The 16,986-nt window shown below is 37.8% G+C and overlaps 1 protein-coding gene across 2 annotated transcripts in view; it reads left to right on the plus strand.

Moving 5' to 3' along the window:
- The window catches only part of LOC106539229 (uncharacterized), an 86,969-nt gene extending 85,134 nt beyond the window's left edge, over positions 1-1,835 (plus strand). For both annotated transcript variants that reach the window (XM_087723814.1, XM_087723817.1), the window contains 2 exons: positions 721-946; positions 1,500-1,835. In XM_087723814.1, coding sequence (XP_087579940.1) covers positions 721-946; positions 1,500-1,636 — 363 coding nt within the window. In that variant the 3' untranslated portion in view covers positions 1,637-1,835. The remainder of the gene's footprint in view (positions 1-720; positions 947-1,499) is intronic.
- Positions 1,836-16,986: the final 15,151 nt, after the last annotated feature.

The following is a 16,986-nucleotide window of genomic DNA, read 5'->3' on the forward strand; positions in this document are numbered from 1 at the left end:
TTTGCTGTTAACCAGTGGTGGGATTCAACCGGTGTAATAACAGGTTTGCTGAGCATGCGCTTTGCAGTGCTACTGGTTCACTTGAACTGGTCTGAACCAATAGAATACCACCCCTGCTGCTAACAGTAAACAGCCCAACCAAAGAACCTCCAAAACCACTCCCACCAACAGTGACAAGCCTTTAAAATATAAATTGAGAGCAAACTTCATTCCTTACTAGCACTGAAGATGATACCTATTTTGGGTAATGACACATCTGCAAGAAAACAACCAAGCTCAGAGAGCACCAAGGACCCCTTATTTCAACCCTGAGCTACAACTATTCTCCTTTATTTATTGATTCCGTTAGACAAAAACTGCCCATTCCTGTTCATAGGTCTAATAATTCTTTTGAGATGAGATAATAATATTATGGTTTGTTCACAGCAATGTAGTTTTTCTGCATCTACAATTCAATTACAGTAGAATTGTATTTAGAATCAGAAACCAAAAAATGTGGGGATGCAACAGTTATTTATCTGAATTCTCCAGAAGAAATGAGTGAACAAATGGTATAATTGGTGGAAAAAAGTTAACAATCCTGGTTTGCAGTACTATTATAGGAGATCTCTTGAAGATCAAGTTAAAATGACAGCATTCTACTTATATCTTATCCAAGATATTACTCTTCTGACAAATCAACACTAACAAATAAATAAAACATTTTATTTAATTTTATAGGCAAATGACTATTATAACAAGGCCATAGAACGTGATCCCCAAAATGAATCTGCTTTCCTGAATCGAGCTATTACAAATACGCTCTTAAGAAATTTTGAAGAAGCAAAAACAGATTTTGAGATGGCAATTTCCTTGTCCCCTTTGTCTGCAGCAGTATATTTTAACAAGGCAAATCTCTACAACATGTTACAGCAATATGACCAAGCTGAGGAAGACATTTCTAAAGGTAATAATAACCGAAATATATACATCTCCTGACACACTCATCACTTAAAACGGGTACTGCAAGGATCCAGAATGAGATGGTTTGACATAACGAATCACTTGATGGGGCTAGTGGGAGTGATGGGTGAATTATGCTAGCATGAGGGTCTCCATCATTTTGACAAATAGATCATCAGTGCTGCTCAAGCTTTCAGCACTAGCCATCTGTTCAGCATGGGAAATCCTTGCATCCTACAACAAATTGCAGTGTGCAGGTCTTTATACATCAGAGCACATGGGATGATTCATTGTCCTGCCCCACCACTTTTCACTGTCTCTGCTTAGAGATTTACAAAATCCAAACATACTTTTTAGAGCTACTGCTAGGCCTCTTGCTTAGACTTTTAGTCATTGGAATTCACATATTACTAGATTGAGTCAACCAAAGGGAAATAAATTGATTCATGTTTAAAGAATTCCAAAAATGAAATGTGTGCAGTATTTTGAGTAGAAATGTTAGCATATAATTCTTTGTTTTCTTGAGAAATCACCTAATAAAATGTTACCTTTTACAGCACTTTCAATTCAACCTTACGATGCCTTGCTTTATAAGCTCAGAGCTGATATTCGTGGCAAAATGGGATTAATTAAAGAAGCAATTGCTGATTATAAGAAAGCTATCAGCATCCAAGAGCTAATCAGCAGCAATTGAAAAGATTACCCTAAAATGTTTATAGTATTATTTAAAGCTGGACAACATTTTCTGCTGTTATAGATAGCTTGCACTAGTGTTCTGTACTTATCAGAGTACAATTTAAAATATTATGTACATTTCTGTACTTACTTGTACAACTTGACAAGAAGCATTAAATAAAGCAAAATACTGTTAATGAATGGTATTATTATTATTATTATTATTATTATTATTATTATTATTATTATTATTTATTACATTAATACTTATATTCTGTTTTTTACAGACAGCTATGTTTAAATCCTAATATTCTCAATACAGTTACTGTAGAGCTAAAATATAAATTCACATTTTGCATTTTGTTTGGACCAACTGCATATCTGGAAAGTCTGGTTCATGGGTCTGTCAGGTATCTAGCTTTTTTATGTTTGCCAAGACTAGTCCTTCATAGACTTCCTCTAGGGTTTTCTTCTTATTCTGTCTGAATAGATAAGCTTATCCAGGCACAGTTTAAAATAATTTGAATTTGGGGCTCAGCTGTGAGGTATGCAATAATTTAATAACTTGCTTTTATGAACCTGACCAAGCTATCTAGATAACACACCTTCTTGCAGAAAATTTGAAGTCTTTCTTCTCCTCACAAAGCTTGAACATTAATTCAGCCTAGAAGGGAAGAGGATAGAGATGCAATTTATATTCACAGAGTGCTTAAGAATCTATTGTTTCTTGTGATAGATTTGAAAACAAGTTCTGAAACTACTGAAATTGCTACAAAACACCTTAGACGTGAGGAAAAAATGTTCTCTTCTGGCAGAAAGTACTGATGTAGACATTTTGGCAGCAGAAGAAATTCTTGACCCCCAAACCCAAATTTATTACAAATTGTATACTGAATTGTAGTGATTCTTTTTTATATTGCCTTGGTGATTCTGCACATCAAATATTACATTAAATTCTGGATACAACATATTAGGATGGACATTTACAATTTAGAATGGATTTACAGAAGAATAAGAAGGAAAAACAAATGAAAAAGAATTAGAGGATAAGTAGAGATGTGATAGCTGTGTTCAAGTACCTGATGGGTTGCCACATAGTAAGCAGAAAAGAATTGTTCTAGAAGATAGAACAAGAACCAGTAAGTTTAATTTACAGGGAAATAGCTTTTGGTTGGACACCAGAATAATATTCCTAATGCCAAGAGCTGTTCAGCAATGAGACTGTCACAGGAAGCAGTAGACTTTTTGTAACTTGAGGTGTTTAAATAGAGAACAAGTGTCATCCATTGGTGATGCTGTAGGTTATTGCACTAGTCATTCTGATTCCAGGCATTCTAATTGTTATTGCTCTAATGTGAGCTAAATTAGTTTTTCTACAGTAAAGGGAAGATAGAAAGCATGATCATACATTATGCCGTCTCAAAGATGCTTTTTCAAAAGGCAACTGGACTGTTTTTTCTTTGAGGAGGAAGAAGACAATGTTTTGCTTTTCGTCCAAGAAACTTTATCAGTTGTGATGGTGGGGGGGATGGAAGAATAGGGGTGTGACAGTTGAAACTGTATGATTGGGGGGGGGGGGAATGGAAGGATAGGTTCTGAGAGGATGGGGGGAATGGAAGGATTGTATTTAAGAGCTTTTGAGGCCACTTGGGGGTTTCTTTGTACCCCATACTTTTAAAATTATTTTATTATTATGTTTTATTATGCCATGTTTTGTTTTCAATATTGTTAATCAATATAATATAAAACCATAAAATATGTTTTGATTGTGGTTTACTCAAGCATTTTACCAATAGAAAATAACCTTATAGTTTAGTGTGGTAAATGGAATCAAGCTATAAATATAATTGATATGCAAAAAAGTGTTGTATTTTGTTGTGCAGTGGAAAATGTGGGTTAAAATAATTTAAAATAGTAACTTGCATGCTTTTATTCATTTTGATCAATTAAAATAAATTGGTCTTTAATACTTTGTCGTTTATTGTGAAATGATGTCATGGAGCACTTTCATGGGCCTTAAGAAAACTATGGGAGAATTTTGCACCTTACAATATCTTGAATGTTATTAACATATTGCCATGACTCTTGTACAACTACATTATTTATGTATTAAATGAACGAGTGATCAGTTTTGAAATAGTCTGCAATGTTTGCATTCTGAACAGGCATTATTGGGCAAATTAGTTTTAAAATAATAGAAAAAGCAGAAATATTTACATATTACTGCCATCTCTCAGTAATATGTGGGGATAGAACATGCTAATGGGGTCCCTTCAGGTACAGAGTTATCTTGGAAGTTTGTAGTTTATAAAGAACTGATGACGAGTCATTCTTACTAGGGATGTGCAAAACATTTCAACCTCAAAACTTTCAGAGAGTAAAATTGTCATAGTGAAAACAAAACACTTCGAGAATTTTATTCCAGTCACATGGGGAAAATCTTGGTGTTTCAAGAAGCACTGTCTTGAGTTTTACAATTGCTCTGAGCACTTCAATAAGTCAGATATTTTGTAACTAAATCCAGATCACTGCCATATTTTATAACAGTATGGACCTCCATCTCATCAATTCTACAGACCTGGGATGCAAAACAAGGCATCAGCCACTGCTTCTGGGGTAACCTTGTTTCCTTTGACCAGAACACTAAATATTTTCAATTTTTGCTTCAACAGAATAAATAATATTTTAGCAATTTCATGAGGATTCACACAAATGTAACTCCTTTAAATGTTGCCACCTGACTTTGGGGGCATACCTCTTAGTGGCCACCCCAGTCCTAAAAGGGATCCTTACAGTTTTAGTCTTCCAGAGGACCATGAAGATCTTGCTCTTCCATCAAGCATTGTACTAAGGTGTGTGTGTGGAGGGGGGGCGGGAGAGGAGTTTGATCTGTGAGGCAGTTTTGTCCAGAACCTGGCTGGGTGGAGGGAAGGGGAGATTACTTTTATTTTTATCCATGTTTTTATATTGTGAGCTGCCTAGAATTATTATAGGAGATAGACAGCCATAAAGTAAAGTAAAGTAAAATAAAATCAAAACTAAGGAACAGGATATTTAAGAAACATCCTTAGACATGTCATTGCCTTCCATTTTGTACAAGCCACATATATCTTATTGTTTGTCATATATATATGTATATCTTATTGGTGTTTATTTTATTAATGATTTGAAGGAATATTTTATTGTTGGGGAATCCAATATATGAAATTACCTATCTCTGAAATCGGGAAGGCTTTAAATATACTGTATATCTATTGACAACTGGTCAACATTGATTCTGAATTCTCTGACTAATCATTTTTGGTCCTCAAATACCTTAATGGGAATAAATAGTGTAGCTTAGCTGAAAAAAACCCTTACGCATCAAAGTTGCTTTTGCATATTGAAGAAATATGGGTAAATACTATATAGGTAGTCCTCAATTTATCACTATTCATTTAGAGACAGTTCAAACTTACAACATTGAAAAAAGTGACTTATGACCCTTTCTCAGATTTATGACCATTACACCATTGTGGTCACATGATCAAAATTCAGGCCCTTGACAACTGGCACGTATTTATGACAGTTGAACTGTCCTGGAGGGGAGTCATGTGATCACCATGATAACCTTCCCAACTGGCTTCTGATAAGCAAACTCAATGGAGAAGTCATATTCACTTAATGACTGCATAATTCACTTAACAACTGCAATGATTCGTTGAACAACTGTGACAAAAAGGTCATAAAATGGGGCAAAACTCACTTAACAATTGCCTTACTTAGCAACTGAAATTTTGGGCTCAATTATGATCACAAGTCGAGGACTACCTGTAATACTAAATTTATCTTCAGCTATTTTATTTATTTTCTTGCTTTAGTTAGAAAGGAGTAAGGTGGGAGTGTATTTATGCAGTTCATCATCCTAATTTTCCAGATAACTACCAGTAGATGGCAGTATAGAATTTCTATTTCTGTATAAATGAAGGATGTGGAATAACTGCATTTTGCTTGTACTTTACATATCTGTTGCTAATATATTCACCCTGAAATAACTGTACTGCACACCTTACATAATAAAAAATATATATTTTTTGCTATTTCTCCCTGCCTTTTTAATATGCATTACAAAACAAAGGATATATAAGCACCTTGGCACAAATATAGTCTAGAGGGATTTATAGTCTACATGGATTCCGAAAAGTGAATGATGGTTATATCAACAACTCTATTTTCTGCTAGCTAAGGTAATTGACCATAAATCCAAGCAGTCTTGGTTGTGTGAATATATAACTGCAAAATGACAACTGTGGTGGATCTTTCATAAATAAGAACATATTAATGCAATAGGAGGCATTCTGAAGTGAAGCAGCTAGAATGTATGGAAGGGAGAGGAAACTAAATGCTAGCTGAATTCTGTCTGCCCTTACCCTATTGAGGTTAAAGTTAAAAAAGGAAAAGCAGTGGCCTTTATCCACAGATTTATTGAGATTTATTTATTAAGCATTAATTTAGAAAGTTATCAAAAAATCACCATTAATTGTTGGGCCTCTGTTAAGAACTGTTAAGAACAGAAGCAACATGATATATCAGAAGATATCAAAGAAATGAAATAATTAATGCTCCATTCTTGAAACAGCAGTTGTTAACTGTCATATCAAAAATGGAAAAGACATTTTAAAAATCTTAGGGGAATGCAACACTGTTCTATATGGTCGTCATTAATGTCTGAATTCTTAACAGGCAGCAACATGACTGTCAGCTTATTTCTTCATGTTTATGAAATGCTCTGTTCTACCTTTTAAAAAACATTGTCTTAACTTAAAAAAACTGATAATTTTAGAATTACCAAACTTTTTTGCAGCATCTTTTAAATATCTGGATTTTTGTAGTTTAGCTAGGCAGCTCAAGATAAACTAGCATGCCTCATAGTAAGTATTCCCTCAAGTATAACCTGTACTTCCAGCAGAGTCTCTGCCTCCTTAACATTTCTCATGTCTCTATTGGCCTCCAATTTGAGACTCATTGAAATAACTAGGCCAGATTAAAGACTGAAGATTAAAGACTGATAAAAAGCAATTGTATTTGAAAGAGATGTCTCTTTAAACAAATGGATTAAAAGTTCAAACTGAGAATATATACTGGATTTGTCTTTGAACATTTGAAATATATATATGCTTTTCTTTCCATGTTATTGAAAATCTTAAGACGAGATAAAAAGTACGGAAGGCATGACAGGTAAAAATGTAAGTTGAAGTATTTTTGTTGAAATTATTGAAACAAGCTAAATATAGTCTCCAAACCTTGCAGTGTGACTGCAAGTAAGTGAAGCGTGTTAAGAACTACACTCAGCAGGATTTAGAATAATGGCAAAGCATTCCAAAAAAAGATGTTTTTCCCCCTCTGAAGTTTTATGTCAATTTTCAATTAAAAGAGCTAACACTTTAGTTTTCTATTATCTTTAAACAAAACAGAACATTCTACTATTTGCAAAGAATTATCAATTAACTTCATGAAAATTAATTATATCAGCCTATTATACATCCCATAAAATATTCAAAAAATATTTAAAAATACTTGGGGGTTTGTCTGTAAAAAAAGACTAGAAGTGCTGCTGAAACTACTGAGGAAGTTATTAGGTACAACTTTTAAAAACATTGTGACTTATGAAGTTCAATAATTGGTTATTTTTGAATGGCGTTGAAAAGAATATTTTCTCTTATTACAGCTAGGGAGGCAAGCCATTTATAGCTATATGAAAAAAGCAAAACAAACTGCAGTATAAATAATTGTAATAGAAGAGAAACTGAGTGCGATTTCCAAACTGGTAAGACCCACCCCTCTACCAAGGGATCCCTATGAAGTTAAAGAAAGAATAAATGAAAACCTAAGGTACAACAGTAAAGTACTATGGTGGCACAGTGTTTAAATGCAGCACTGCAGGCTATTTCAACTGACTGCAGTTCTGCAGTTCTGCAGTTCTGCAGTTCGGCTGTTCAAATCTCACCGGCTCAAGGTTGACTCAGCCTTCCATCTCTTCGAGGTGGGTAAAATGAGGACCCAGATTGTTGTTGGGGGCAATATGCTGACTCTGTAAACTGCTTAGAGAGGGCTGAAAGCCCTATGAAGCGATATATAAGTCTAACTGCTATTGCTATTGCTATGTCATGTGTCAATGAACAGGCATCACACAGAACATCCTTATAATATTGTATATTAAATAGGATACTGATGGTCCCTCCAGATCTATTCTTCCCAAAGAATCAGAAAAATGGTTTTGATAACATTTTATAAAGTTTTATTAACTTTGAACATTTTGATAACTTCAAAATTACCAAATGGTACACCATCATTGACAAAGGTACATTTCTGATTCAGATCATTAACCAGAGGGACTATGAATATTTCATTCCAGATCAAGAGCTGAACATTAATTTAAATGAATCCATATAGTTCAGTTTCTTGTAAAACCTCCTAGAACTATGATACAGCACATTCTCTTTGTGATTAGGCCACCAAAAAGGAAAATTACAGCTGGGTCAATAATCAGATATAAGAGGATTTTTAAAGCAGAGGGCAAAATCAAGGTATTAATGGAAGTATAATGGATGCATTATGTGATGCACCAAATAGCTGTACACTTATGTACAAAGAGTTCAGACTCAAGGATGGCATTTTTATAGTAATAATAAAAACATGAACTAAGACAGTTTATAATTTGGCACAGATAGTAATTTTAGAAAGGAAGGCAGGAAGGAAGGCAGACAAATTTAGGATTGAAGTTCTTTTTTGAAAAGTGTTTTTCAAGGTTTTCCAAATCAGCAGATGAATCTCTATGTATGCTTGTGAGTGTGCTCACATTTGACTGGCATTTTAATATACTACACATCTCACCCAATCTAACCTGATATGCCTCTATGCATTTTCATAAGTGATTGAAACAAAGAAGTACACATTCCCAAGATGTCAACCATGTTGACAAAGTAAGATGATTCAAACTAATTTGATGACTTTATAGTAAACATGCATTATATAGCGTATTTGTCCAAAAATAAGACCCAACCAAAAATAAGCCCTAGCTTGATTTTTCAGGATGCTTGTAATATAAGACCTACCCCCAAGATAAGCCCCAGTTAAGATAGTCAGTCAGCCAGACACATTTAGTATCATGTTTTCCCCAAAATAAGTCCTAACTGGAAAATAAGCCCTAATGTGTCTTTTGGAGTGAAAATTAATATGACCCAATATTATTTTCAGGGAAAGGCAGGTGTTATCTAGTTTCAACTTTCTTTCAAGTCTGCAGTACCATTTATTTAAAATATTCTAATCCCACAACTTTCTTAAATAGCTCCAATTAGTCTGCATATTCTCTTTTTCTTCCCTGTTTTATTCTCATGACATTTCATAACAAAAAATAGAATGAAAGGAAATATATTTATATAGTTCTGAAATATGTACACATCACCTTTTCAAAGGAACTCTTTGCTAGCTAATATTTTAATTAATGAAGACCATAATTCATTCAACTACAAGTGTAAAACCACTGTATAATATAATCATATAATAATACATAGTAAGTGAAAATCACACCAACCCCCAAATACTGGAACATGGCTATGTTAATTTGGCAAGGAAATGCTTCCAAGGTGATAATCAGCACTATGAGAGCACAGAATCTCATAGTTTCTGCTTGATAACACAAAGATATTCAGGAGGGGGTTGGGCTCTGAAAAGTCAAGATGGTGATCAGTTAAGTCCCACCCTTTTTATCTTAAAAAGGGGGCAAGGTTTCAATTGTGCTCTAGCACCTGCTATCTTCACCTCACTTGTAAATCACAGCAGTGCATAAAAATATCATTTGTATTTTCATATGGATTTATTTTTTATCACAAGTTTTATTCAAATAACTATAGCAGTGAAATGTACTGAAACACAAAAAAACCTGAAAAACGAAGGATGAAATTGCACAATATATTGTGTGTGTAACATATAACTGCCCTACTATTTTGTTTTCTTCAGAATGAGCACACAATCATGATCAATAAACCTCTCAGTCTTTAATCCTTGTCCTCCAGCCCCTCACACCTCTGCAGACACATATTATTAGTGCAAGGGAGAAAGAAATTACTTAATGCAAAAATTAATCTCATTTAAAATTCCAGCAGCTGTATCCTGAACCAGCTGGACTTTAGAGATATTTTTGAAATGACTGAAAAGTAGCGAACACAGTTACTGAGTTCTGACTTTACTAAAACCTGCACAATTGCACTCAAATTCTAATATTCTATTGATCTGCATTCTTGTTAACTGAAGAATTTCATAGTTAAGTGAAATTATGACATACAATTTCCTTTCTAAAACCAGCACCGTCCATAGTAATAGTTGCAACAGCTAACTCAATTCTTGTTATAAACTGATTCAGAGACTGGAAGGCAAAGCTGAGTATAAAAAATAAAAATACATTTACTATTCAGCAAAATAATCAAAAGTTAGACTTCTAATGAAGAGCTTTGAAGAGTTCAGAAAGTTGCGTACTTATGACTTTGAATTTGCCTAATGAAGAAATGCTGTAATACGGTACTCTGAAATGAAGAAAGATGAGTCAATGAACATTAGGTAAGACAGAACTCTGTTTTGGCTTTAAGGGGATGTAAATTACAAGGCTAATGTATTTGGAGAATGATTACCCTTCATCTAGGCCAGTGATGGCGAACCTATGACACGCGTGTCAGTGCTGACACGCGTAGTCATTTGGGGTGACACGCACAGGATTTCATGCGATTCATCCTCGGCTCCTGCACGGCCGCCGAGGATGAAAGAATCTGTGCTGGAGGAACGGGGGGGGGGGGGCGGGGACGTGTGATCTCCCCCGCCCACACTCACTTACTGTATCACCGCTGCCCCTTTCTGAGTGCAGGGGCTGCTGGTAAGGCGTGTGTGCCGTGCGCACACACGTCATCAGCGCGGCGAGGGAGGACCCGCAGGAGAGGAGCGCGGGAACAGTGCGCGCCTCTCTCCAGTCAGGCCGGCACAGAGAGTCTACTCCTGGGACTGTCGGTTACGACCGCACCACAGCAGGGAACAGCGGAGTGCCAACGGGAACTGTGAGCGCCATTATACATTTTTGTAGTTTAAACTATAAATTGCGCAAAATTATGTTTTTGTCGAAGTGACACACAACGCAAGTTATGCTTGATTTTTTGCCGATTTTTGACACACCACGCCAAAAAGGTTGCCCATCACTGATCTAGGCATTCCTCTTTACTCCACAGAATTGCTCAATATCACACAGTTGGAATGTTTATGTTCAAAAATAATTTCTTTCAATTAAGCTTCATAGCTATTTCCATGGAATAAAAGTCATTTTGGAGGCCTGTTCTAATTAGATAGAAATATGACCTCCGCCCCCCTAATTAGACCTGTCATAAACAGTCCTTTGGGTATTACTAATTCAAAGTAATCTTGCATGCCCTCTCAGAGGCATTTAGTTTTTAACTTTCCAGGGAGCTGAACAAACTTTCAGGATCATAAATCCTAAAATCACACACTGAGAAGTACATACTGAGAATTACAATGCAATTGCAGTACTGTAGTAGAAGCGTTAGTACTGCATACAATGGAAATAGCAAATGCCTCATGGAGAAGAATATCTCTGATTACTTGGATTTTGTTCCGGTGACTCCTTTAATCAAAAGTATACACCCGCCAATTGGAAGGTAGATGTTAGTAGCCAGAGGACCAAAGATTATCAAACTACTTCATGCTCCAGGAAAAAAGCCTATAATGTAATTTGAAGCCCTGAGTCAGTTTTCCAAAGGACTACTATCTTCATCCATTTGGACCCACTCAGTGGTTTCAGATTTTAAATAAGGCTGTTATTCATTTGATGGGCAGACAATCTTTTCTACATTTGCTAGATGAAAAAAACCAGTAAGCTTTCTTGCTGCATTTTAATGCCAGCTTTGACAGTGCTTTTACTGCAGAAATGCCTTTAAAAATCTGCTCTTCTGACTTTTATACATTCTATTGCTTCTGTTGTTCTGTATATTTGTAAGCTATTAGGAACAATGGAATGACATGTAATGGAATCAAATGCAAAGCACTTCACTTAGGACGAAGATGTCAAGCAAACTGTCCGAAATGTGAGAGCTGTACTGTATTCTGTCAGATGCTCCCTTGAGGATGGTGTCCCATTCTGGCCATTACACTACAGTAAGAGGGATTCAGAGAAATAATTGATTTAAAGAAGGGCAATAGTTCTGATCAGGGGACTAGGAATTGAGTCATGTGAAAATAAGCTGAGGGAACTGGGCCATGACTTATCCTCCCAGACTATCAAAACATAAACTCGTTACAGGAGAGTGACTTCCAGTTGAATGCTAGGAAAAATAGGAAGAGAAGCTTGAAATGGAATCAATTCCCTAGAGAATAATTTTTGAGTGTCTTCAAGCAAAGACTGATTTTTTTTTTTTTTTTTTTAGATTTTTAGATTTTATTTAGCATTTATAGGCCGCCCTTTTCCCTGAGGGGACTCAGGGCGGCTTACAATAATAAGGGAAGGGGAGTGAAGACAAATATAGAAAAAAAAATGTGAAATAACTAAAAAATACTAAAACACAACATTCACTCAGCATTCGGGAGGGGCAGAAGAGTTTATCCCCAGGCCTGACGGGCTAGCCAGATCTTGAGGGCTGTACGGAAGGCCTGGACTGTGGTCAGGGTACGAATCTCCACGGGGAGATTGTTCCATAGCGTCGGAGCAGCAACTGAGAAGGCTCTCCTCCGGGTAGTCGCCAGTCGGCACTGGCTGGCGGATGGAATACGGAGGAGGCCCGCTCTATGCGATCTGATGGGACGCAGGGAGGTTATTGGCAGAAGGCGGTCTCTCAGATAGTCAGATCCACTACCATGGAGCGCTTTATGGGTGGTAAGTAAGACCTTGAATTGCACCCGGAGATCTACAGGCAGCCAGCGCAGCTCGCGGAGGATAGGTGTTATGCGGGCGAACCGAGGTGCGCCCACAATCACTCGCGCGGCCGCGTTCTGTACTAGCTGAAGTCTCCGGGTGCTCTTCAAGGGCAGCCCCATGTAGAGCACGTTGCAGTATTCCAGCTTAGAGATCACAAGGGCTCGAGTGACTGTCGTGAGAGCCTCCCGATTCAGGTAGGGCCGCAACTGGCGCACCAGGCGAACCTGGGCAAATGCCCCCCTGGTCACAGCCGATAGATGGTGATCAAAACTCAGCTGTGGATCCAGGAGGACTCCCAAGTTGCGGACCCTATCTGAGGGGTATAAATTTTGTCCCCCCAGCCTGATTGATGGTACGGTGGTCAAATTATTGGGAGGAAAACACAACAGCCACTCGGTCTTGTCTGGGTTGAGCACCAGTTTGTTTGCTCTCATCCAGTCTTTAACAGCTTCCAGGCCCTGGTTCATCACGTCCACCGCTTCATTGAGTTGGCACGGGGCGGACAGATACAATTGAGTATCGTCCGCATATTGATGATACTTTATCCCGTGCCTTTGGATGATCTCGCCCAGCGGTTTCATGTATATGTTGAATAGGAGGGGGGACAAGACCGACCCCTGTGGCACCCCATATGTTAGGGGCCTCGGGGACGATCTCTGCCCACCCACCAACACCGACTGCGACCTGTCCGAGAGGTAGGAGGAGAACCACTGAACAAGATATCTGTTTTCAGTATTTGAATGCTGGCAATTTTAAGCATATGGTTGGGCCTAAATGGCCCCTTCCAATGGTAAAATTCTATAAAAATACTTTTGTGTGGGTTTGTGTGTGAAAAAAAAATTAAAGTGTTTAAAAAAAAAAAAAAAGATATAGAGGATTAACAACTTTCTTCATTTCCTTCTCCAGAAAAACGAAGTACTATGGAGCTTGTTTTCAAAAGTTTTGCTTTCAGTAATTATGATACAGCCCTTCAAAACAAACATAAATATAATTTCAGAATAACTATATCACATATGAATCTTGAGAAATATGAAATTAATATGTCATTGATGCCTAACCTGATCCATGGACCAACAAAAATGCCTTTCTTAATCTTGGCATCAATTATTCTTGAAAACGTCTGTCACAAAGAGCAAAAACCTTCACCTTCCTTGTTTATTGCTTTTACAAAATTTTCATCACTTTGGGTTTTATGTGAAGCGGAAGCAAAAACACCTTTATTGGGTCAACATGTGGTTCATGGTCCATGTTTTTCTTGTCCTGGAACCAAATTCTTTTGAACCTGCTATTTCTTTTTAATGTACTGCAACTCTCTTGCACAGCTGTCCCATTCACATATGCAAAGACAGTACATGACATATCCAGGTAGCAAAGCCACTATTAGATCTCCACAAATATTCTAGTTTTGCTTCATGTACTGGATGTGCATCACCAACAGCTCCATGTTTTCATATGTTTTTCCCCGTGTGTACAGCATACCCAAATGGGCGCTGAAAGATGTACATTGCCATTGTGTAAAAGCAGAATGTTTTTAATTAAAAGTGTGTGATAGATTAAATCACGTTATTTTCCTGATTAATAGCCAAAATTCTATAAGATACAACCAAAAGTGTTCAAGATTTACCAAAATCTGAGTAAATGGAGCTGGGCACGCTCTCTAGATTCCACAGCTAAGTTAAATTTAAACTAAAAGAGATACTTACCTAGGTATTTCTTTCCAAATGTTAAAATGAAAAAAAAATCAAGGGGAGAAATACCTGTAGTTAAAATTCATACGTATGTAAATAAATGGACACAATGTATTTGAATTGCTTTGCAAGTAGATGAGCACCATTTTGTCAGCATATAATTGATAGCAGTGAAGATCAGCCTCCAAGACCCCAGAGGATCTCAGAATCACTACCATCTTATATTGACCAAAATAATTGTGTGCCTACTTACTTCTTCATCCCAGCAATTCAAATGTGATATCTGACACTTTCTTTCCAATTGTCAGTTGCATGTGATTAAAGAGATAATTGGATGTTACTCCTCATCAGACAGAATATCAGGAAAACTACAAGGCTGCCTTATTTTTTCCATAAAGCAACACAAGGGGAAAACTAATTTAGCCCAAACTGAGTGTAATGGCTTGCTTATAGTTTCAACCATTCTTATTATTCTTCCATTTGCTCTCTGTTTTTCATTTCATTTCCATTTTTCAGAAGCCCAACAATAGGACCTGACCTCTGCTTTATTTATCCTTTCCTAAGTAATAATCCTAAACAGAACAGACCCCTTATAGTAACCAACACAACTGCCAGCATAGTGATGGATTATCTTGATTTTCAACACTCTTCTATGTTTCACAGCTGGGTATTGTTTTTCATTGTAGAAACAGTGGGATAAAGTTGTGTAAATCATAGTCTACACATGACAAGGCCATATCTTGAGGCAGGGGATATTAGAGTTTTCAGGCTATTCCTGTTATGCTGAAAATACAGAATAAAGAAAAGTCTATGCTATTTGCCATACATCTGTATCTCCTTTAGTCCTTCTTTTATGACTCAAGACTCAGATGCTAAGTAAGAATTTAAAGAAGCTGCTCCATCATAACTTGTGGATATTTAGCCTTGAGAAACATGAAGCCAAAAATCATCTGAGGCTGATAAAACATTGTCACTGTACCTGAACAGATGATAAGGCCCTTAGTCCTCACATTCAGCCAGTAGAATGAGGAGCAGAGCAAAGACATTATATGGGTCTTCTTCTCAAGAAAAGGGGAATTTTTTTTTGATTAAACACAACCATCTCTAGCTTGATTTAAGAAGTAGCTCTGACCTTTTAGAAACAATCATCTGATGTTCAGCTCTTGTGTGACATTCATGTGCATTCTGCTTATGAAATTCTGACCTCTGAACTAGATATTTTGATTATTCATTAGCATGTACTGTTAAAAGCAAAATCATTCCAGCAAACCTCTTTGGAATGCTGTTTTGGTTTACATTCCTTGTCTACTGATATCTCCTTGGCCTTGAGTAAATGGCTAATTTCCATAGCAACTTTATGTGTGAGTGAATATAATTGAAACCAGAACACTTTCATTTCTTCTTTGCACGTTGTAGTAACCAAACATTTCTAAATGAGTCCAGTCCACCTCTAATTATTTTAATTTTCTCAGTGTGCCTCTATATCAAGATGGAGCTGGTTAGTAGGAAATAACAAAACAAAAGGACAATCTTGTTAAGGGGTAAAATCAAAAGACAATTCAACTAATTAAACTCATGCTATTATTGTTTCAAACATCGCATTCTAACCCAAAGGTAATTTAGGGTTAGCCTGATCATCACACAGAGGGAAATGCTTGTGTCAGGGTGCAGGTACAATGGGTGAGCAAGTCAAGCAAAAAAGGCACTGGTTGCAACTTAGTCTATTAATACTGTGTATCTCCGAAAATAAGACAGGGTCTTATTTTCTTTTGACCTCCCCAAATGTTGCTTGGGCCTTATTATCGGGGGGGGGGATTGGTTTGGGGTTTCTGGGTAGCTGCTCTCTTGCGAGCGGGCTCCTGAAGAGCCGGGCACAGTCTTAGGGGCAAACAGCTGTGTTGCTCTGTCACAGCAGTGCAACAAAGCCGCCATGAGGTGATCACGCTCACGAGCAGCTGCCCGGCAATCCCCCCTATCCCAAAGGTGGCAAACAATTACCCACCAGAGAGTTCCAACAGCCAGCCCACAACCATAGAGCGTACTCACACAGCAGCCACTGCTGGAAGACTCAGCAGCGGATCTCCGGAGTTTGGAAGCCGGTTATGCTTGGAGCACGGCAGTGGCAGCAGCACGGCGGTGGTGGTGATCTGGCCCTACAGAGAGAGCTGGGCCAGGGCATGGTTAGGCTGGGAGACATGCGAGCTGGGGGCAGAACAGGCGCTCGCGCAACCTCTCTTTCGAACCAGGCAGAGCGCCATGCGGCTTAGCGCCTTTGGGATATTACTGGGTCGGTGAGTGGCGCTCTACCCAGCTGGAAAGGGGGGGTTGCCAGGTGGCTGCTCGTGAGAGCAGCCACCTGGCAACCGCCCGCTCCAGCTGGGCACAGTGCCACTCACCAACCTAGCGGTATCCCAAAGGCTGCAAGCAATGTGAGTGCCTTTGCCCACCTCCCCTTGGTTCCTGCAGCTTGGCGCCTTTGGGATATTGCTAGGTTGATGAGTGGCACTCTGCCTGGCTGGGGGGGGGTTGTCCAGGGGGCTTATTATCAGGGGAGGGCATATATTTTTGCCCACAGGAAAAATATGGCATGGCCTTATTATCAGGACATGTTGTAATTTCAGGGAAACACGGTACCTCCTACATTATTTTGCCCTCAAATATGGCCAATATGTTAGTCCAATGCTGAATTAAAGTTTAACCATCATTCTTGTTGTCTACTGCAACTGAAACAGA

This window comes from Thamnophis sirtalis, unplaced genomic scaffold, assembly GCF_051295495.1.
Source record: "Thamnophis sirtalis isolate CommonGarterSnake01/CBP01778 unplaced genomic scaffold, rThaSir2_p1.2 scaffold_1, whole genome shotgun sequence".
Lineage (NCBI taxonomy): Eukaryota > Metazoa > Chordata > Lepidosauria > Squamata > Natricidae > Thamnophis > Thamnophis sirtalis.